The 22,265-nt window shown below is 52.8% G+C and overlaps 1 protein-coding gene across 1 annotated transcript; it reads right to left on the reverse strand.

Annotated features, from left to right (window-relative positions):
- Positions 1-5,260: 5,260 nt before the first annotated feature.
- On the reverse strand, positions 5,261-21,253 carry ANHX (anomalous homeobox). Its single transcript, XM_015431893.4, has 9 exons — positions 21,005-21,253; positions 18,140-18,267; positions 14,412-14,535; positions 13,530-13,746; positions 12,912-13,032; positions 12,129-12,421; positions 8,148-8,295; positions 6,175-6,259; positions 5,261-5,869 (listed from the first exon to the last, which is right to left on the reverse strand). The coding sequence occupies exons 1-9, from the start codon at positions 21,251-21,253 to the stop codon at positions 5,783-5,785; spliced, it is 1,452 nt and encodes a 483-aa protein (XP_015287379.3). The 3' UTR covers positions 5,261-5,782.
- Positions 21,254-22,265: the final 1,012 nt, after the last annotated feature.

Here is a 22,265-nt window from a genome sequence, read left to right on the forward strand (position 1 = left end):
TCAAGCCTGTAATCCCAGCACTTTGGGAGGCCGAGACGGGCGGATCACGAAGTCAGGAGATCGAGACCATCCTGGCTAACACGGTGAAACCCCGTCTCTACTAAAAAATACAAAAAAAACTAGCCGGGCGAGGTGGCGGGTGCCTGTAGTCCCAGCTACTCGGGAGGCTGAGGCAGGAGAATGGCGTAAACCCGGGAGGCGGAGCTTGCAGTGAGCTGAGATCCGGCCACTGCACTCCAGCCTGGACCACAAAGCGAGACTCCGTCTCAAAAAAAAAAAAAAAAAGATAAATTGGACTTCATCAAAATTGAAATCTTTTGACATCAATGGACACTATCAAGAAAGTGAAAAGAGGCTGGGTGCGGTGGCTCATGCCTGTAATCCCAGCACTTTGGGAGGCCAAGGTGGGAGGATCACTTGAGGTCAGGAGTGTAAGACCAGCCTGGACGACTTGGCAAAACCCCATCTCTACTAAAAAAAAAAAAATTAGCTGAGTGTGGTGGCATGTACCTGTAATCCCAGGTACTCCAGAAGCTGAGGCAGGAAGATCACTTGAAGCTGCAAGTGGAGGCTGCAGTCAGCCAAGATCATGCCACTGCACTGCAGCCCAGGTGACAGAGCAAGAAAGCAAGATTCCGTCTCAAAAAAAAAAAAAAAAGGCCAGGTGCGGTGGCTCACGCCTGTAATCCCAGCACTTTGGGAGGCCAAGGCGGGCAGATCACGAGGTCAGGAGATTGAGACCATCCTGGCTAACATGGTGAAACCCCATCTCTACTAAAAAATACAAAAAATTAACCAGGCATGGTGGCGGGCACCTGTAGTCCCAGCTACTCATGAGGCTGAGGTAGGAGAATGGTGTGAACCTGGGAGGCGGAGCTTGCAGTGAGTCCAGATCTCACCACTGCACTCCAGCCTGGGCGACAGAGCGAGACTCTGTCTCAAAAAAAAAAAAAAAAAAAGTGAATATGGGAGAAAAGACACTGTAAAATAATATACCTGATGAGGGTCTAGTATCTGGAATATATAAAGAACCCTTACAACCCAACAACAAAAAGCCCAAGATCAAAATGAAGAGACTTTTCTGTAAATAAGATACGCAAATAGCATATGAAACAATGCTCAACATAACTAGCCATCATGGAAATATAAATAAAAAATATAATGAGATAACATTCCATACCCATCAGAATGGCTATTATTTTAAAAGCAAACCAGAAACAAGTGCTGACAAAGAAGTGGAGAAACGTGAACACCGCTGTAAAATGGCAAAGCTGCTGTGGCTGACCCTTGCTACAATATGGAGGAAAAACATTGTGCTGAGAACCCAGCACAGGGCCACACACCTTAATCCCAGCTGCTTGGGAGGTTGAGGTGGGAGGTCGCTTGAGCCTGAGAGTTCAAGTCCAGTCTGGGCAGCAGAGCAAGACTCCATCTCTACAAAGATAAAAACAATGTGTAGAAAGAAGCTGGACACAAAAAGGTCACATAATGTATGATACCACTTAACATGAAATACCCATAATGGGTAAATCCAGAGACAACAGGCTGTCGGGTCGGAGGGAGGATGGAATGTGTGACAGCTGCTTAATGGAGAGAGGATTTCCTTTGGAGTGATAAAGCTATCTTGGAACGAAGAGGTGGTGGCTGCACAATGTTGTACATGAACTAAATGTCACAGAAGTGTACATTTTTAAAAGTTAATTTTATGTGTAAATTTTACCTCAATAAAAAAATCTAGTCCGCAGCATTCCCTCACCAGGGTGAGCCCTCTTAGCCTCGCGTTTAAGCCCCTCCACAGCCCAGTGCTGCCTGGGCCTGGCCAACCACATTTCAGACATGTGCTCCAGCCACACCATCTGCCAGCTCCTAAACCTGTGGCTGTTTCGTCATTCCAGGTCCAGGTCACCTTCTCTCTGATGCCGTCACAGACACCGAGTGATCAGCAATGCCTCCTTAGGGCACACGGGGTCTTCTGAAACTTGCTTTGCTGTAATTCATACCTCAGCACATGATCTCCCAGGGTTGTCCCGTTTCAACAAGGAGAAATCAGTGTTTTCTGACCACCACCATGCAGGTGTCTTGCTCAGGTGACTCACGGCAATCTGCTAGGTATGGCTAGTTCCTTTTGCAGAGGGGAGGGCCAGGCTCAGGTGACTGAATGATTCACCTGCAATCACACAGCCTCCAAGTGGCTTCACATTCAGGTTCCAGCCCAGAACCCAGTCTCCAGGTGCCACTCAAATTTGTGAGTCGTATGAACCTGTGTCCAGGCCACACAGGAGAGGTAACCCAGCTGTGGGGGCGCTTGTCTGGTCATGAGATGGCTCAGGCTCCGCGTGAAGCCTCATGAGCCACACAGACCCTATCATAAATACACCAGCCTGGGGCTCCCCAGAGGTCAGCTCCAGGAAGTGGAATCATGCTAGTATTGTAATATTTAGTTAGAACTGATACCACCTGCACCTCGCTGCCATCCACACCCCTTCCACTCTCTGTATGCTAAAGATCAACTCTAGGGCCTGCCTCAACCCTGATGATTCAGCTCCACTGAGGTCCCCTAGAAAACCTCAGGGGCTCTGCAGGCAAGCAGAGTGGGAGGGATGCCATCTGAGTCAGAAGGGGCTTTTGCCTTTGGGGGCCTGGGACTGTAAATACTTTCTGCCTACGCCACAGGAGGCATGGGAGCCCCCAGGAGAGGTCCCCTGCTGTGGCTCAGCATCCAGAGAAGGACCAGCCTCTGGTTTTTCCTGCCTTCAAAACACCAGCACCTCAGCCCCAGAACAGTCTGAGTCCAGCCTTTACTGGGCAAGGGATCCCAATGCCAGCCCCAAATCCAGCAGTTAGGCCCTCCGGTGAACTGCCTGGAGCACCAGGTACAAGGATGGGGCACCCTGGGAGGGGCCATGGTTACCTGGCACCAGCAGGGATGTGGAGATCACCGGCAGAGACAGACACACTGCTGGGATTGAATTATATCCCCCAAATTCATATGTTCAAGTACTGACCCCCAGTAGCTGTGAATGTGGCCTTACATGGAAATAGGGTCTTTGCAGATGATAAATGTGAGATGAAGTAATTACAACCAGCCTTAATCCACTATGATTGTGTCCTTATAAAAAAGGGGGAATTTGGACACAGACATGCATACAAGGAGGAAGGCTTGTAAGACTGAAGCTTCGATGTCACAAGCCAAGAAACAAGCAGAACTGGGGAGAGGCCTGGGGGCGATCCTTCCCACTCTTCAGAGAGAGCATGACTCGGTCTCCTGGATTTCCCAACTCGGAGACGACAAATCTCCATTGCTCTAAGCCTCTCAGTTTGTGGTGCTTTGTTACAGCAGCCCTAGGAAAGGAACACAGGCATGCTCCATCCACCACTCTCTCCAGACCACAGCTGCCTCCTAAGCCCACCCGAGAGGGTGAGTCAGGGAAGTAGGGCTCTTCATGGGCCACCACTGCTATTGGGTGGTCATTTCCACTCTGTCTGGAAGTCCTGGTATCAGTTCTCAGTCTCCTGGAGCTGTTTTAGCTTCCACCCCACTGTCCCTGGGGCTGTCCTGAGCCTCCACCCCGCTGTCCCTGGGACTGTCCTGAGCCTCTACCTTGCTGTCCCTGGGGCTGCACCTGAGCCTCTACCTTGCTGTCACTGGAGCTGCCCTGAGCCCCCACCTTGCTGTCCCTGGAGTCCAGAAAGCCCAGGGCTGGTCAAACCCCACCCCTCATACCTCTCTTGGCCCCTCCTCCCAGCCGTCAATCCACTGGAACAGCCATTATGTCTCTTCATTCTCTAGACAGATGCCTCAGGAAGGCACAGAAAGGGGTCACACCACTTGGTTATGGTGCCTCACCTGTGTCCACTGGACTCAAGCTGGTCCTTTAATGGAGTGAGGGCAGAACAGGCTGTGGGGCCACATGCCATTGTCACAGAGGCCAGGGATAAAGCCAGAAAGGAGACGGGAAGGAAGGGCCTGTGGGTAGCAGCTCCTCCTCACAGGTGAACAGAGACAGTGAGGAGCGTCCAGCTTCCATCCTGGCAGGACCTGCAGCCACTGCTAGGGATCCCCTTTCAGGAGGTCCAGTCCTAGCCAAGGGCTGGCTCCAGAGACTTTAGTCCATTTTCTCTAGAATGGACATGATACAGCTGAGTCAGGACTCTAGAACGTTCAGGATAGACCTGCTGAGGACAGGAGGGAACAACATGCCCTGGAGATCCTTGTGCAGCCTGGGCCTCTGGCTGTGACCAGCTAGCACCCAGTGCCTCTTTGCTGGGTCTCTGGGCCCTGCTGGTTGCAGGAAAGGCCCCAGCCCAGGGCTGGGTTAGGCCCAGGCTCTGTGTTTCCTGGGAGGGCCAAAGGGTGGTGCCTCCCATAGCAGCCCAAGGCACAGTAGTCACTGCCGCCGCTTCTGCCCTCTGAGTCTGGGGGAGCCGGCCTGTGGGGAACATGGGGGCCGGTTCTCCTGCGACAGGTAGGCAAGCAGCTGTGCCCTCCACTCCACACCACCCTGCTGGCAGCACATTCTTCAAACTCAGGATGGCTGGGAAGCTGGTCCCAGTGCCCTCCTGCTTCTCCAGGCCTGGGGATTGCCAGGGATGCATGGGGCCACAGGTGAGCAATGCAATGGTCGCCAGATACCAAAGCTCCTGTTCTCTTTGCCACACTACCCCATTCCCTTCCTATCACAATACCCTTCTCCAACCTCCGTCGATTCTCCTGTTCCCCCGACCCCCACCGTCAGATCTCCCAGCCATGGCTCCTCCTCCTGTTCCACCCATGACCCCACAGGAAGGTTGGTATTTGTGCTCCTGTCTCTCACAGAGCAGCCTGGGAGCTCCTGAGAGCAGGGCCAGAGTCTGAATTCTCTGGGTTAAGGGCTATTGACCTCAGCCCAGACCACTTGTGGCTCTCCCCTGAGATGTGCACGTGGTCAGGTGAGCACAAGGTCAGTCACAGACACTCCAAAACCCACAGTCCACACCTAGGGCTACCATAACCGACCCAGAAATTCAGCTTCCAGGAATTTATCCTAATAATAACCAGGTGAAGGGCAAAGGGCAGAGGACAGGGTTGCCCACCCAAATGCTGCATATAAAACAGACACTAGAAACCATCCAGATGTCCATCTGTCGGACACTGCTGCATGATTAATGTACACCCACATCATGAAACGCTGGCCCCGGGTGGAAAGGCTGATGTTCATCTCTGTACTTTGGCATGGACAGATGCCCAGGATACATGGTTAAGTGAATACAAGGGAGTTCAAAACATTAAACTTTAATTGACATTTGTGTCATAGACACAGTGAATTACAACCTGAAGGGAAAACCCAGCCTGGGCCATTCGCAGACAGGTCTGCCTCCCAGTACTCGAAGTCCCTACACACAGAAATCTCAGGACACTCCTCATACCTCACTCAGTTAACTTGGTGGAGAAGTCCGGCCTTGTGCATGGGCAGATGGCAAGGCAGCCAGCAGCGGAACACTCCCCTCTCTAGAATGGCCTTCTCTGCCCACAAGTGCCCTGGAGCCTGACTGATCCAGAGCTGCCTGAGTGGGACACCTTTGACTTCTGATCCCATGAACATTTCTCAACTACAGGAAATTGCCAACCAAACTATTCAAACATGGCAGTGGGAAAGAATCAATGCTTTTCAGCAGAGCCCCCAGGGGAACTCTAGGGACCTTCATTTTGTATTCAGGATAAAGCTCTGCAACTCCTTGTGTTGACCAGCCAGACCATCCACACCTGCTCCTCCTGGGGTGCCGCCTGGCTCCTGAGGATAGTTCAGCCCAGGCTGCTCCCTGAAAACTCAAGGAGCATCCTGGCTCCCCAGAAGGCATCACCAGAGGCCTGGCTGTTGGAACACTGCACCTGGAAGAAAACACAATGTTAAACAGAGGCTTCCTTTCCAGGCTCAAGATCGGCCTTCGCACCTGGGCACCTCCTGACCTTGGGAAGACCCCCCCAAGTCTGGGCTCAGGAGGGAACTTTGCCCCACAGCATCCCTCACCCCAGCTCCCAGTCCAGTAATGTCTAGCCACAAATCATCCTTGTCCCTTGTTCATCTTTGCCTGGTGTATTCCCTCCAGTGGCACGAGCTGAACCCTCCTCAGCACCATGAGCTGCAGATCCAGGAGTAAAGAGGGAATCCTTTGGTGCTCACAGGGAAGCCTCACCTGGCTGGAGGGCAGGGCCTGGCTCAGCTCCATGGCAGACACAGGGCCAGGGAAGGCAGATGGGGCTGGGGCCAGCTCCAGAGGGCTGGAAAAGAGACAGTGTAAGGATGGGCCCTGTCTCAAGGGGACACTGGGTGACAAAATCCACCCAGCTGTGCTTTCTTCCTCAACAGGAGCCATTCTAACACTTGACTTATCAGAACACTCTCTTCCTGCAGGGTTGTAATGTATGTAGGGTGTTAGGAGGGGAATGTTACACGGACAGCAGGGTCACCTGGTGGGTCATAGGGGCAACTGCATAGAGGGCTCAGAGCAGGCTCATGGAAGAGCCAGTGAGCAGAAATGTGGAGGAAGCAGAGACCTCAAAGGAGGAACAGGCCTGGGCTGTGGAGACGAGACTTCAGGCAGCAGGAGGGAGAGCAGGGATGCACGGCACAGTCACTCAGGGCAAGGGTCAGTGGTTCCTCAGCAAGGTCAACGCATACCTAGCACGTGACATGGCCACAGCTCTCCTGGGCATGCACCATGAGAAAGGAAAGCAGGTGTGCAGACTATACACATACAGGATGTTCACAGCAGCCTTATCTGTGATGCCCCCAAATCCCCATCCATAGGATGAGGGTGAAGAAGCTATAGCACATCCATGCCGTGGCACGTCGCTCCACAGAGAGGAATGAACTGTTCATGCATCCACAACACAGTGACTCTCAAAGTTGTCATGCAGAGTGAAGGAAGCCAGACCAGACCAAAACAAAGACCCGAAAGTATACCATATTTACGTGAAATTCTATAAAATGCAGCTAATCCTTAGTGACAGAAGCAGATCCATGGTCCTGGGTGGCCAGGGAGAGGCGAAGGGCAGAAGGGTACACTGAAGACCTTCATCACAGTGGTGGCCTCGTGTGGATGCGAAAGTCACACTGAGAAAATTCAGGTGCTCCATCTACACATGTACAGCCAATCACACCACAACGAAGCCACTCTGAACGAAGGAACTGATGTTCTCAGGTTGAAGCATGGCCTTCAGATCGGAGTGGGGAGGCATGGGAGTTGGGGGAGCAAGAGGAGGGGTCGAGATGGCCACGTGGAGAGGTCAGGCAAGACACGGGACACCATGGCCATGGCAGACTCTGCCTGGTGTCAGCTCTTAGCCATGAATGGAAAAGTGAGTCCATCTGTGTGGTGTACATTTTCTCACAATCTGGCTGTTTCAGCAAGCAGACCATGTGATTTAGGGGCCGTTCCCCCTTTTCTCCTCTGTCCCCCTGTAATTCTGCCCTCACTAGCACGAGCCTTGAGTCAACCTGGTTTCAGCTCCCTGATGAGGGAGACCCCACACCCTCGGGACCTGCTCTGCTCCTGGTGGCCCTCCTGTAGAGAAGATGGGGCGTCTGCTAGAACAGGAGTGGTGGGGGTGATCGCCTCCCCACCAGAGGACCCCAGGCCACCCTGCCACACTCCTCCATCCCTCCTGTCTCTGCAGGATCCCACCTGCTGTGCTGGCCCCGAAGGCCCTGGTCATCTTCTGTTCTGAAGTCTACAGCACTAACACTATCAACAGCAAGTGTCAGGGAGGCTGTTCCAGACCCCCCAAGTCCCTTTAAAACTACAATTCGGAATAGAAAATCGGGATCTTGATTCTGCTCAAAAACTGACAGTGTTTGCTCAGGGAAAAGGAAACCCTAGCAAGAGGCTGCTGGGGTCCAGGGTGATTTGTGGGGAAGGGTGAACCCTGATTATGACCAATAAATGGGATGCCCACATCTGCTCTGATGTTTTGGGGTGCTCTTTTGAGAGAAAAACTACCCTTTTCTTCGTAGATGTAGGCTGGGGGGGACTGTTACAGTTTTCAGCAATCCAAAGGAAAGGGCCCTATCTGCACAGTCTGGGATGGTGAGTCTATAAATTGGGCATTACCATACCTTGTGGCCCGTGGTAAGTATTGTCCAGGCCTGTGGCTCTTCAGGGCTTACCTCTGGGTGAGGATGAATTCAGGAGCTTGCAGTGGGGGCTGTGTCACCAGGAGGCTGCCCACCCGTAGCTCTGTCTGTCCACCGCTTGTGCCCAGACCCTCCTCCAACTGCATGCTCTGGGGATAGCCACTGGGGGGGCCAGCAAACCCTGCATGTAATGAGATTCCACAGCACACTGGCAGGAGAAAGGAGCACAGCCCACGTGTGACGCAACCAAGACCTCAAAGCAGATGCAGCCTGCGGCCCCACCAGCCCGGGCCACGTGAACCAGACTCACGGTCCCCGGGCCTCAGTCTCCCTCTCTGAGGAAGGAACTGTCGCAACCATCGATCTCAACAGCCTTTCCAGGCTTCCAGAGACCAAGATGCGGTTGCATTCTGCTGACTTTAAACGCTGCTGTCATCACAGACCTCATGTGCCTTCAGTGCCAGAGTCAGAGTCTGCAGCTTGCTCCGCCCTGCTGGTGCAGAAGAATGTGCTAGGAGCCCTCAGTCTCCTTTTGTGGCTGGTTCACGGAGTGCTCGGCCACCAGCCCTTGGTGGTTTCCACTGTTACCTCCTACCAAGGTTACCAAGATGCCACTGAGGTATAAGCTGTCACTAGTTTCCACTCCCGGTGACTTTCCAGAGCGTATCTCAGAACATCACCCGCTCTTAGGCAAGCTACTGTGGATTTGGTCAATTCTGGGTGGACATTTAGGAGAGCTGTGGCCTGAAAAGGCAGGATTTTTTCCTGCCCTGAGTCTATTAGGCTGTAAAACAAGCATTAAGATAGCCCTGATCTAAAGACACAGAACAACAGGCCTCGGGGTGGGGCTCATGTGGTCCTCCTTCCTGTACAGCAGGGTGACCACCTATCCTGGTGCCCAGCTGCCCAGGGCCTTCTTAGGTCACAGGGACCTTCCTGACCATGTGCCCGCTTTCTGCTATTTCTTCTTTCATGCAGACCTGACAGACACTCCGGAGAGAAGAAATAATGTTCAAGCACCAGTTTGGACATTCTGCTTCCATCCATCATAGTACAGCAATAGATTACACATTCTCTTTCCAAGAGAAAGGGAAAGCCATGAGCACAACGTCCACTTTGTGCAGCCCATGGGGATGGGGTGTCTGGCAGGGAGCTGGGGTGTGGGGCAGGGGCTGAGATTCCCAAGGAGCTCAAGAGAGGGAGAACATCCAGGTGCCCAGGCAGCAGCAGGGAACCTGAAGGCAGGGGTTTCGACAGACAGAACAAAGGACTTCGCTGATTCCCACACAACATCCCCCCTCACTTATGCAGGCCCCAGGTTTGAAGACCAGCTCCTCTTGTCCCAGTGTGAACACATCCAGTGACCGTCCCCACTCCAGCCTCGTTAAGTATAGACAGGCACATGTGAGTCTCCAACAGTTAAATAAAAAGGACAGCAAAAAAGGCAAGGTCAGTATGATCAAACTGACAAGTCCTCTCCAGAGCAGTGAGCCCTAAGATCCCTTCCTCTTTCTGGCCCTGCATCAAGGAAGGGCCAGAATCCACAGTCCCAACAGTCCTGCGTTCAGTCAATGAAGCACATTAAAAAAAATTATTATTAGGAACCTCAGAGAAGTATAAGATATTGCATCCATAGAAAGTAACATAATCTATGAAGGAAGAAGAGTTCAGAGATCTGTAAAGAAGGATTGAAATTCTCTTAAGATATACAACTGTTGGCCGGGCACGGAGGCTCAGGCCTGTAATCCCACACTTTGGGAGGCTGAGACAGGTGGATCACTGGAGGTCAGGAGTTCGAGACCAGCCTGACCAACATGGTGAAACCCCATCTCAACTAAAAATACAGAATTAGCCAGCATGGTGGCACATGCCTGTAATCCCAGGTACTTGGGAGGCTGAGGCAGAAGAATCGCTTGAACCTGGGAGGCAGACGTTTCAGTGAGCCGAGATCGCGCCATTGCACTCCAGCCTGGGCAACAAGATCGAAACTCCGTCTCAAAAAAAAAAAAAAAAAAAGATATACAACTGTTAAAACAAAAAAATCAGATAACAGAATTTAAGAAATACCCAAAACACACATGCAATTAAAAAGATACAAGATAAAAGGTAAATTCTCTGGGAGACTGGTCCCAGAGTTCCAACATCCAAATAACACTTGTGCTTTAAAGAGAGAGCTGAAAACATGGAAGCAGGAACTTATCAAAGATATTATCAAAGGATATTAGAAAAAAATGCCCAGAGCTTACAGGAGACCTTATTATTATTATTTTTTGAGACAGAGCCTCACTCTGTCACCCAGGCTGGAGTGCAGCGGTCCAATCTCGGCTCACTGCAACCTCCACCTCCCGGGTTCAAGTGATTTCCTGCCTCAGCCTCCCATGTAGCTGGGACTACAGGCGCACGCCACCATGCCCAGCTAATTTTTTTATATTTTTGAGTACAGATGGGGTTTCAGCATATTGGCCAGGTTGGTCTCGATGTCTTGACCTCATGATCCGCCTGCCTCGGCCTCCCAAAGTGCTGGGATTATAGGCGTGAGCCACTGCGCCCAGTCAGGAGACCTTATTTTTTAAGATTAAAGTCTTAACAGCAAGATGAAGTAAAAAGACCCACACCTCGGACCCTCAGTGTGAAATTTCAGAACTTTAAGACCAAAAAAAAGAAAAAAAGAAAAGAAAAAAAGAATCTAAAAGCTCCAAGAAATTATGAGGGGTAAAAAGTATTTCAACTCAGAATTCCGTCCTTGCAAAATTGTTAACCAAACTTGAGAACAGACTAAAGACATTTTTCTAACAAATGAGGACTCGGATAATTTATCTTGCAGGCACTCTTTCTCGCAAAGTTAACTGAAACCGTTGGCAAACGAAACAAGGGAGTCAAATAAAGAAAGACCCAGACCTGAATTTCAGGACACCCTGGAGTAAACCCAGGGACACAGCATGGGAGCACTGTGGACAGTGGCTTCACTCCAGGCCTAGGGAGCTGCCACTTGGATGGGAAAAGGAAAATGGAGGGCCCCCAACAGTGAGTTTTTAGATGGGATGCTTCAAATGCTGGAAGATGTTAAAAATGTGATAAAAACAGACAATGTAAAAAGAAAAAGGAAAGGCATGGAAAAGCTCCAAGAAGAAAAAAAAGCTGAAGAGAAAAGATGTATATACCCATAGAATATTAAATATAGGTGAATTTGGCTGGGCACAGTGGCTCACACCTATAATCCCAGCATTTTGGGAGGCTGAGGTGAGTGGATCACTTGAGGTCAGGAGTTTGAGACCAGTCTGGCTAACATGGTGAAACCCCATCTCTACTGAAAATACAAAAATTTTGCCGGGTGTGGTGGCAGGTGCCTGTAGTTCCACCTACTCAGGAGGCTGAGGCAGGAGAATTGCTTGAACCCAGGAGGCAGAGGTTTCAGTGAGCCAAGATTGTGCCACTGTACTCTAGCCTGGGCGACAGACTAAGACTCCATCTCAGAAAAAAAAAAAAAAAGAAATTTCATAGAGCCAATTTCCTCCTTACAAAGTGAGAAATCACACGATTCTGGACAAAATATACATCTAAATACATATTCTTTAAATGATTTTACAGCTTCAGTAACTTAGAAACTAAAATCATGGGATCTCTACTACAGGTAAGGGGGGTGGACAAGTGGGGAGTCTAAGGAGCTCAGCCTCCTCTGCTGCACCCGGTGTTAACAGATAAATCAAGTGGACTGCAGTGGAGAGCAGAGGATGGTAGCTCCTTCCTTTCAACTTAACTCTTCCTCTCCAGTGATATGCATACACACATACACACCCACCCACCCACACACACACACACACACTAAAATAGATGAGAAATAATCTGGGATGTTTGTGGGAAGAGTCTTTGTTCTGGCTACATTGGTTCCAGGTCTAATGAAATACCATGGGTTCAAGCCATGTGGCCCTACCCACACTTCTATCCCCTCAAACAGGACCTGAGTAGTCACAGTGTCTGGTGCTGAAACTCATGGTCTGTCTGCAGTGGACCCACCTGTAGGGCTGGGATCTCCAAGGGTGGCAATGGACACAGCCACAGCGGTGTCTGCAGGGCCCATCATGAAGTCCAGCCCGTGGCTGTGGACCAGCTGCCCAGTCTGGAAGGAAACTTCCTTGGAGGACGCCAGTGCAAGAGACATCAGCCAAGATTCAGGGGCAGCCAGAGAGGGGTCCAGCATGTCATTGCCAGCAGCCAGAGGGCAGAGGCCAGGGCCAGGGCAGAAGACGGGGAGGGTGGCAGGATCATGGCCAGGCCCCTCCTGGTACATCTCGCCACCCGGCAGAGACCTGGGGGACATGGAGAACACTGTCTCTTGGTGGGCAGAGCCTCCCTCAGGGCAGGGCAGGAGGGAGCACAGGGTGCACAATGGTGCTCAAACAGCACTGGTGTGCAGTAGGAACTCAACTGGCTAGTATTAACTCAATGAAAATCAAAACGGACGAAGTACTAGAAACAAACCACAGGGACAGCTGGGTTTGTCTTTAGGTGGCCGGCCTGCATGTGTTTCTTTCTAAGTCTGTCCCCACATTATCCAAGATAGACATGAACTCAGGAGATGAGTCAGGCGGCAGGAGCACATGTGGGGTCAGAAGAAGCTGTCCCCCACCCTAGTCCCTGACATGGGCTCCTTGCTGGTGGCTTCCCTCTCCCTGGGGTCTGACCTGATCCCAGTGTGGGGGTCCTGTCACCCCTATGCCTACTCCATGCCCCAGTCTCCACTTGAGGAAAGGGAACTGAATAAGTGAGATGATTCCATGGCTGTGGAGATGATAGTACCTGACATCCACTGGCTTTGAGACTGTCTCATCTGCAGGAAAGGCTGTGGCTAAGGCCAGTGGCTCCCATGGTCCTTGGGTGGTCTGTGGGGACTGTGGAGGCCCCTTTTCCTCACGTTCCTCTGAAAGTAATGAGATGGGAGGGGAGGCTTAGTGAGGCTCTGGTTCCCAGCCTCCTTCCCAGCAGGTATGAGCAGCCCTGCCGATGGAAAAGGTTGTTGCCATGGGGCCATCCCAATATTTTTGCTTCTTGTCCTATCTTTGGTGTGAACCAACGATCCCTAATTGCCAACCCAGGACACCCCAAATCCTGGTGCTTGGTTCACTTCTCAAACTGACTCACCAACTCCTCCTCTGGCCACATGATACCCTCCTCCCCAGCCCAGCTCCTGGCCCGGCCACACAGTGACCTCGAAATGCAGAGGGGCAGCCACAGCCCAGCCTGTGCCAGTCTTGAGCCTCAGACCCTCAGACCCTGTGATCTTGCTCCCACAGAGGGACACCTGGAACCTACTGATTGGGGGAGGGCTACCCCTGTAACCAGCGTGGCTACCTAGGCCCGGCCCATCAGAAATCAGCTCCCCAACTACCAGGAGACTGGGGCCCTCGGGCCACTCACCTGACCACTGAGGCCTGTCCACAAACCCAGAGTCAACATGGGGGTTGCCTGAGGGCTGCAGGAGGTCAGGACCCCTCTCCCTTGCACCAGGGTCTTCAGCTGTGGCCTGCTGGGCTGGCTCCATGTGCTGGGGAAGGGCTCTTTGGCGGCGCCGGTAATTGGCAAACCAGTTGTACACCTGCTCAGGGGTCAAGCTTGTCTCCAATGCCAAGTTCTCCTGCCCCCAAACAACAACACTTCTAGCCCTGCTTCCATTCCCTGAGGACAGGGGGTGTGTAGAAGTGGCTCTGACAGCTCATTTACACCAAGAAAGGGGCTGAGAGTCCAGCTTAACCTCTCCAAGGACAGCAGGGAGCAGCGAGCATGAGCAGAACATGCAGGCCTCACCTCCCTGGGCTGATCCCCATGCCCTGAGCAGTGAGGCCAGGTCAGGCTGTCTGCACAGCCACACGTGCACGTCCCCCTGAGTGGGGCCCTTGCTAGGTCCACCCAGAAAACATGCCCGGGGCCACCCCAAGCCAGTGGAGGGAACCACACTGCCTGTGCCTGGCACAAACCCACTGTGCAGTGGAGAGCATGTCGGCCGGTGGATGCCTTGACCCATCGTCCCGGTGCCTGGCACACAGTGGGTGCTGAGTGAGCAGCCGTGGGGCCACAGACACGATGTTATGACTCCATGTGAGAAAATGAAACCTTTCATGTGGCAGACAGGACAGTCTGCAGGGGCTGCCTCTCAACAAGGTCCCTGTCCAGAGGAGCGGCTGAAGCCAACAGCACCCTGGGGGATGGGGCCACTGAGGAGCCTGGGGTGGGGGTATCCCCTTGGGGGAGGGGGAGGCACCAGGCGGGGACCCCCTGGGTCCTGGTGTCTTCTATTCTTACCCTCTCAGTCTTGCTGGGGTTGGTGTTCACCCTCACAGCGAAATCGTGCAGCTTCTCACGCACCTCTCTGGGGAAGTTCCGGCTCTTCAGCCCCTCCGGGCAGAGGGAGGGGGGCGGAGGGTTCCTGGGTGAGGACAGTGAGGAGGTGGTAACAGACAGGACCCCTCCAAATCTGTTCCCTTCTCCAGGCCTGGCCCTTTGCAGAAGGTGACACTTCCTTCCCTGTGCCTCCTCCTGGGGGTTGCCTCTCTCTGCCTCCAGTTAGTGAAAACTAGAGTCTCCCACAGACATGTACAAGCCCTGACATACACTGTTCCAGAACATCTATAGGCGGCTGTGAGGAGCACCCTCTGCGGGCCCTTGCAGTGCTCCTGGGCCCATGGAGCTCCCGTGGATGGCCCTCCTGGACATACACACAGGCATCCTCACCCATGGAGGCCTCGTGCACGGCCTTCCTGGACGTACTCACACACAGGTGTCCTCAGCCCACGGAGCTCCCGTGGATGGCCCTCCCGGACACACACACACACACTGTTGTCCTCAGGACTTGGCTGCCACCCTGTGTGTGCTTTCCCATGCAGTGCTTTCTGTTCATCGCTGGTTTCCAGGTATCAGCCCCATTCTTGCATGAGTCCTCTGAGGCTTGCAGCACTCACACCCCTGCCACCCTGCATGGCCACGTCAGCTTTCTCCCTTCTTCTCTCACCCCCAACACCTCCTCCCAAGACTCACTGTCCTTGGGTGATCTGGTTGTCATTTCACCAACATGTTCTCAGAAGAGAAGCATCACCTGTGCCCCCACCAAACCTGCCAGCCCTTCTGCACTCCCCAAATGCCTGTGGGGCCCCTGGTGAGGGGGGGCTCCAGCCGTGGCACCTGCTCATCCCTCACATCACTAAGAACGCTCCCCTGAACTAACTCCCTGCTTCCCACCATCAGAATTTCTTCTAGTAAGTCATTCTCATGAGCTACTAAGCTCTGTAAATTTCTCACCTCCAGTGGTTACCCCATGACTCTGCTCCCGTCCCAGCTGAACTTCTCAAACAATGATCTTGGATCACTGCCACTGTCTCCCTGTCTCCGTGACACGCCTGGATCCCTGCACCTTACCACTAAAAGCACTTGCCCAGTTCACAAAATCCAAAGTTCATTTCTCAGCTCTCCTCTTAACTGGCACCTCCTCAGCCTCACTGGTTTCTGAACTCTGTGTACTTCTGGATTTCCTCTTCCTCTCACTGGCCATGTCTCAGCTAAATCTTCCTTATCCTCCTCTGGGCTGCAAAGTCCCAGAGGTCTGTCCCCTGAGCATAGAGGACCCCTCCTTTCTCTGTGCCCTACCAGGGTATCAGTGTCACTCACAGAGATGACAAAGGGACACATGTCTGAGAAGTGCTGGAGCTGGACACCGGGGGTGTTCCAGCTGGTTATGCTCCTCTCTAGTGCTGAGCTGATTTGAATACTTCATAAGAAAAAGATGACATATGCACCAATATTACTTGTCTATAGAAGACGTGTCATCCCAGTGCCTACTTGGACATCTAAAATGCGTCTCACACATCACGAATCCCAAAAGAACTCCATCCCCCTTCTCCAAACTTTTCCCCAGACCCTGTGCACCTCAGTGAAGGAACCCTCATGCCCCTGGTGGTTCCCACACAGGCCAAGAGCCCTGGAGTCTACTTCAGTCCTCTCTTTACCTCCTTCAATGTGTTCAGCCCACCAGCAAACCCCCCAGCTCCACCTCCAAAATCTACCCTGACACAACCCTGTCCACTTTCCCCAGCCACTATCCCAGCCCTGTGCCATGCCTGGAACCTCTTAGAAACTCCAGCATCTACTCCAGATCCCTGTATCTGCATCTGGTGTGACTCAGATGCCATCCCTTCCTGACACCCCCTGGGGACCATCAGCATGGTCATAACCCAAACCAGCAGCTACCATGGCTGCAGGCCCAATGTCCTCCTGCTGCTCATCAGCCTCTAAGGCAGGGTGGGTGAATCCATTCCACCACCTGCTTCTACAGTCACAGGCTAAGAATTGTTTTCACATGTTTCAAGGGCTGTGAACACATACACCCCGAAATATTTCCCATCTGGCCCTGAACACCAAGCTTCTCTGACCCCAAGTCTTTGAATGTGCTGCCCCTTCCTGGAAACTTCTGCGCATGTGGCTGGCACGTCACCACACTCAAGACTCTCCTCCAAGACTAGGACCAGCCTGCACTGACCACCCCATCTAAAGCAGCCAACCTCGCACAGCCCTCTTCTGAACCTATTCTCTGCATAGCACTTCTCACTCTCTGAATTATGTGATCTACTCTATTTCCTCGTCTGTCAGCCATTGTCCACATCCCAATGTCAGTTCCATGGAGGCAGAGCCTGGCCTTCATCCCCAGCACCTCCCAGAACCCAGCAGGCAGGGGACACTTAACAAACATGTCGACAAGATGACAAGATGACACCACTGCACTCTGGAGGGCTGCCAGCATGCCCACGGAGGGCTACAGTCACATCCCCTGAAGACCCCACAGCTGATTTACTGCAGGGCTTCTGACGACTTGTCTTACTGCGTCACTCTGTTTGATGGGTACCACACAAGAACATTCTCTGGGCCAAAAAGGTACCCAGGTCTTCTTCCTCCAGCGACCAGTGTTCTTACCGACCAGGCCCTGTGGCTCAGGAATCTTTCATGACTTGGGCTGTCAGGAGTCCACAGCAAGATCTACAGCCCTTTCCTGACCAGTGGAGAGCACCTGAGATGAAGAGTAAAGGCTACCAGGAGTTTGAGACCAGCCTGGGAAACACAGCAAGACCCTGTCTCTACAAAAAATTAAAACTTAGCCGGTCATGGTGGTCACAGCTGCTTGGGGGGCTGAGGTGGGAGGATCGCTTGAGCCCGGGAAGTTGAGGCTGCAGTGAGTTGTGACGGTGCCACTGCATGCTCGTCTGGGCAATGGAGCAAGACCCTGTTTGAATTTTTTTTAAAGGCTCCAATTTCTCAGTGTCTGGGCTAGAGTCCTGGCTTTGCACCTCTCTCTTGTGTGGAACCTCAGGTTACCCTTTCTGTGCCTCCGTTTCCTCATCCGTAAGTGGTGACGATGGCGATAATAATAATTACTAGTAGTAACATAGATTTAGAGCTGATAATGGTGGCGATGACAAGGACTACCACTTATTTAGTGCCTATCATGTGCCTGGTACTGTTCTGAGCACCTGGCATGTAACTCGTGCTAACACTGGCAACATTCTCACTCTCACTTCTTTGAAAGCCCTTGCAGCCCCTCAGTGGCCACCCAGAGCCCAGATGTGGGGATTAGATGACCTGGGGACACATGCTGTGCCGCTCCCACCTGCCTTCCACCTCCACTGTTCCTGGCCCGAGGGCCCCCTTTCTGGCCAGTCCCTGGGTGGATGCTGGGCGGAGATGATCAGGATGCCCACCTCCTGGCCTTAGCCTCAGTCACCCTGCGGTCAGCCATCCATTTCCGGCCAGCAGCTAACTGAAGCAGCTGGTGGAGAGTGCAGCTCAGTGACCAGCATCCAGCACAGGTGTGACCCACACTGAAGCCATGTTATGCTGACTACACTGTGACTATTACTGCTCTGCCGGACACTTCCCGTCCGCACCTCCTCACCTCTACTTTGCTTCAGCCCCTCTGGGGTTTGCACGGTCCGTCTAATCCCTCGGGATCCCCATGAAATATGCACAAGTAAAGGCTTCTGGGTTACCTCTTCCTGCAGCGGAACTTCTGCACCGGGGTGAGCGCAGCCACGCCCAGCCTCCTCATGACCAGATGGTAGTGGATGTCGTTCCAGAGCTGCACCAGCTCCTGGCTGCCTCCTGGCACCTGGCACCCCTGCCAAGAAGAGTGTACTGAGCCCTGGCCACCTGCCCATCCTGGAACACTGCTGGGACCTGCGTCTGCCATCCCAAACCGACTCAGCCTTGGGGAAGGCAGTGATGGGAAGAGCAGGGTTCTGGGTTCAAATCCACTGATTTTGCAAAGTGCCAGTGTGGCCACGCAATGCAGGCGTGAGTCAGACGGCCCCTGCTCCATTCTCAGCAGGCTCAGCGGTATGACCCTAGGCCTGCCAGGTCACCTCACAGACTTTGGGCAGATGCACTCACATCAGTCTGCCTTTAAACCTTCAACCCTCCCCAAAACACAAGATGAGCACAGCTCCCAGCTGTACCTCAAAGGTAAGGCACACGTGGCAAGGGAAAGTCCAATAATTCTCTTTTGGCCAACAGCAAAGGAGAGGTGGAGCAGTGGTTATAACCACATGGTGTGATCTGAGGGCCTGATGTGTGATTCAAGTCTTATGTGAATGACCTTTGTCTCCCAGCAGTAGTACTGGCCCCTCGGGTACTTGGCACATTCTAAGGTGAGGGGGGTGAAGGGGTCCCGTCCACGTAACCAGACTGCTGATGATGGAAGATGCCTGGTGCTGGTCTCCCGTGATTCCTGTGTGGCTCCCATAATTTCCTCAATTCCAATAATCTGCCACAGGAGTGATCCCTGTGGCCCCACACTGGCCTTTAACTACAGTGTTGCCGGGACCATCCTGGCAAGGGAGGTGCTGAGAATCATTCAGCTTTCTCTCTGAGGCATCAGAGAGGCCCAGTCTTGCTCAGCAGTGACCCCACAGAGCCGATGGCTCTGTGCCCCCATCTCCTCTCAGCACGCAGCCTTCAGGGAACCTGCATGGGAACCTCCCCCTGCCCTGACTTGGGGGCAGGACTGGGCAGGAACACCCTGCACAGGCTGGGGTTGCTGCCCGTTCTTGACGTGGTGGTCCCTTCATGCCATCCAGGTCTCAGCCACAAGTCACCTCCTCAGACATACTCATGGGTCACCCTGACTGAGCTTCTAATTCCTCTCCAGGGGGTTTTCATCACTGATGCCAGCGGTTGCCTTCACCGCAGTTGTTACAACTCTAACTCTGCACTCCCTCGTTTGTTTACTTCATTTATTTTGACAGATTTGAAAGACCTTGAGCCCTGCTAGGTTCTAGGTGTCATGCTGTGTGTTAGCCAATCTTGCAGTGAGAAAGGCTGTGGCGGCCCTGCCTTGTGGGCCTTCAGTGCAGTAAGGGAGGCAGATGGAAGGCACAGTGACAAACCACCTTCTTTTTTTTTTTTTTTTTTTTTTTGAGACGGAGTCTCGCTCTGTCGCCCAGGCTGGAGTGCAGTAGCTGGATCTCAGCTCACTGCAAGCTCCGCCTCCCCTCAGCCTCCCAAGTAGCTAGGACTACAGGCGCCCACCACCTCGCCCAGCTAGTTTTTTGTATTTTTTAGTAGAGACGGGGTTTCACCGTGTTAGCCAGGATGGTCTCGATCTCCTGACCTCGTGATCCACCTGTCTCAGCCTCCCAAAGTGCTGGGATTACAGGCTTGAGCCACCGCGCCCAGCCGACAAACCACCTTCTAGTTACAAACACAAGAAGGGACAGAAAAGGATAATGAGGGGGCAATACTGGAGCGTGAGGGAGACACCACCTCCATGGGCTGCCATTTAAAGTAGAAACCAGAAGGGTAGGAAGGCACCAGCCACACGGAGAGCCAGGCGCCAGCCTCTAACAGAGGGAAAGACACCTGCAAAGGCCTTGGGACAGGGAAATATCTCGGGAGTTGGAATGGCAAGGAGACTGGTATGGCCACTGCAGAGGAGGCTGGGAGGAGCCAGAGGTGAGAGGACGGCAGCAGGCTCAGGCCCCGGCTCTGGGAGCCACTGCTCAGGGGCACACCATGACACCATCTGCATTGTAAAAACTCCCTCTGGCTGCTGTGTGAACAGGTGGAGGAGCAGGAGGATACCACACTAGCTTGGTGGAGGGGGGGGTGGGGTTGGAAGGAACTGAGTATCTTGAAGGTAAACTCACAATGAATTATGCATGAACTGTATTACAGGGTCAAAGAAAGGAAAAATAGGCATTCAAATTCCATTTTGGAAACCCTTTGGGCCACACGTTTTCTGCAATTCAGAATTTTTCAGATTTCAGCAAGTAACACAGGCATCCGGCACATGACATGCACCACTCAGCACCACCTGGGGCAGTGTCCTGTCATCAAGCATACAAACCGTTCAGTGGTCACATTAGTTGGAATAATAAACACTGTAAATAGCTTCAGATCAGCACAGGTCAGGTTCAATGCCTAATGCGTTGAGGTTGAAGGTACCAGCAGGTGAGTGACAAAGACACTTTTGTTTTTCAGAGTTCTCCAATGCAGCCAGGGAATGAGAGGGGGTCTGTCTGAATGCCTTGCTAAGATGTTGGCTCTCCAAAGGCAGGACTGCATTTTATTCACTCACTTTGTTGGCATCATGCCTGTCACAGATCACCACTCAATAGGGATTTGACGAATGAGTAGTTTTAACTCAGATTACCAAGCTAGTTAGAGTTCAGTAACATGAGAGTGGACTAAGCTTATATAAAATCCGCCTCCCACGTTTTTCCAAGGCCTGGGGTTGGACCTCCAGCCAACGGGTTCCTACTAACTCCCGGGTATTACTGCAGTGCCTGGCATGGGTGGAGGCTGCCTGGAGAAGTTGCTACTTCTCTCTGTACCCCACGCCTGTAGCCCAGGCCTACCTCCAGGAGCCGGCAAGCTGCCTGCTGCTGCTCCTGCTGGTCCAGGACACGAGCACACGCCAGGGCCACATCTGCATTGTCCAGCAGGTGCAGGCGGAGGGGGCTGTCCAGAATGGCTGCGACCAAAGGCTGCACTTGGGCAAGGTCATCCTGGAAATCTCGGCACAGTCTGCCTGCAAGGGTTACCAGCTCTGCTGGGGGTGCGTGGGTGTCCTCATGCTCCTTCAGCAGAGTCAGGAAGCTCTGCATCCTGTGCTGGGTCGTGGCCACTCTGCCAACACAGAGAACAGTCACAGGAATGGCCAACACTGACCATGTCCTTTCCATCAATCGCCCAACCCACTCTGCAAAGCAGGTGATGCCAGGGCTCGTGAGCCATGGACACTTGTAGAGTAGGAATAAGACCTCACACATTCCGAGAGAGGGCACCACCATAGCAGACATCCTCTAGAATTTCCTTCTAATCCCCAAAATACTTTAGTCCTTAACAAACACGGCTGTGCACCAAGCACTGGGCTGGGTACTGTCTGCAACAGCTCCTCCACTTCTCTGAACCTTCCACCTGGCACCCTGGTCCACAGCCCACCCTGTTCCTCTCAGCTCTGCTTGCCCTTCCTTTCCTCCACGCTGTCATACACGTCATGATTATGTTTCATCTCACTCCTTCTCTGGGCTCAGTAGGGTAGGGACCTTGTGTGCAGGGGTCACCAGTAGATGCCAAGGCCTTCCATGTGAATCCACATACATGCACTTGTTTTAACAGCAGAAACTGCTTATGCCAATACTTAATCCAAACAGTGTCAAAGACACACTTCGCAATCACACGCTTGGTCCTGCATCCACACAGGAGGAACCTTGACTTGTTCTAACGGGGCCTCACCAGAGGACATTTAGGCAGCTGCCAGTGACTGCTTTTCCCAACATAAAACCTTTCCCAATCGATCTTACTTCTGCGGAATACACTGTTATTCCAAAAAGTTTGTAAACCCTCACGCCTCAAAGAACCAGCTAGGCTGTGCGCTCCCTGGCGAGGGGTTCTTTCTGCCTGCATCATCTCCCGTGCCCGCCAAGGGACACGACCTCGTCTACTCCACCCTTCCTGGGCTCTAGCGCCATCTCACCCAGGTCCCAAGTCAGGGCTCTGCGTTTCCAGCTGCCACAGTGGGCAGGAGGCCCTGGAGCCGGGGTCCCTTGGGGGAACAGAGGCTGCAGAGGCCTTGGAGGAGGCAGAGGAGGCTCCCAGGCCTGGGTTTCCTGCAAC

Source organism: Macaca fascicularis, chromosome 11 (assembly GCF_037993035.2).
Source record: "Macaca fascicularis isolate 582-1 chromosome 11, T2T-MFA8v1.1".
Taxonomy (NCBI): Eukaryota; Metazoa; Chordata; class Mammalia; order Primates; family Cercopithecidae; genus Macaca; species Macaca fascicularis.

Coding starts and splice junctions, on each gene's coding strand:
- ANHX (XM_015431893.4), bottom strand. CDS start 21,253: ATGCAGAGCTTCCTGACTCTGCTGAAGGAGCATGAGGACACCCACGCA. Junction 8,296..12,128: donor TGGAGATCCCAGCCCTACAG/GTGGGTCCACTG, acceptor CATTACATGCAG/GGTTTGCTGGCCCCCCCAGT. Junction 5,870..6,174: donor AGGCCCTGCCCTCCAGCCAG/GTGAGGCTTCCC, acceptor GTTTTCTTCCAG/GTGCAGTGTTCCAACAGCCA.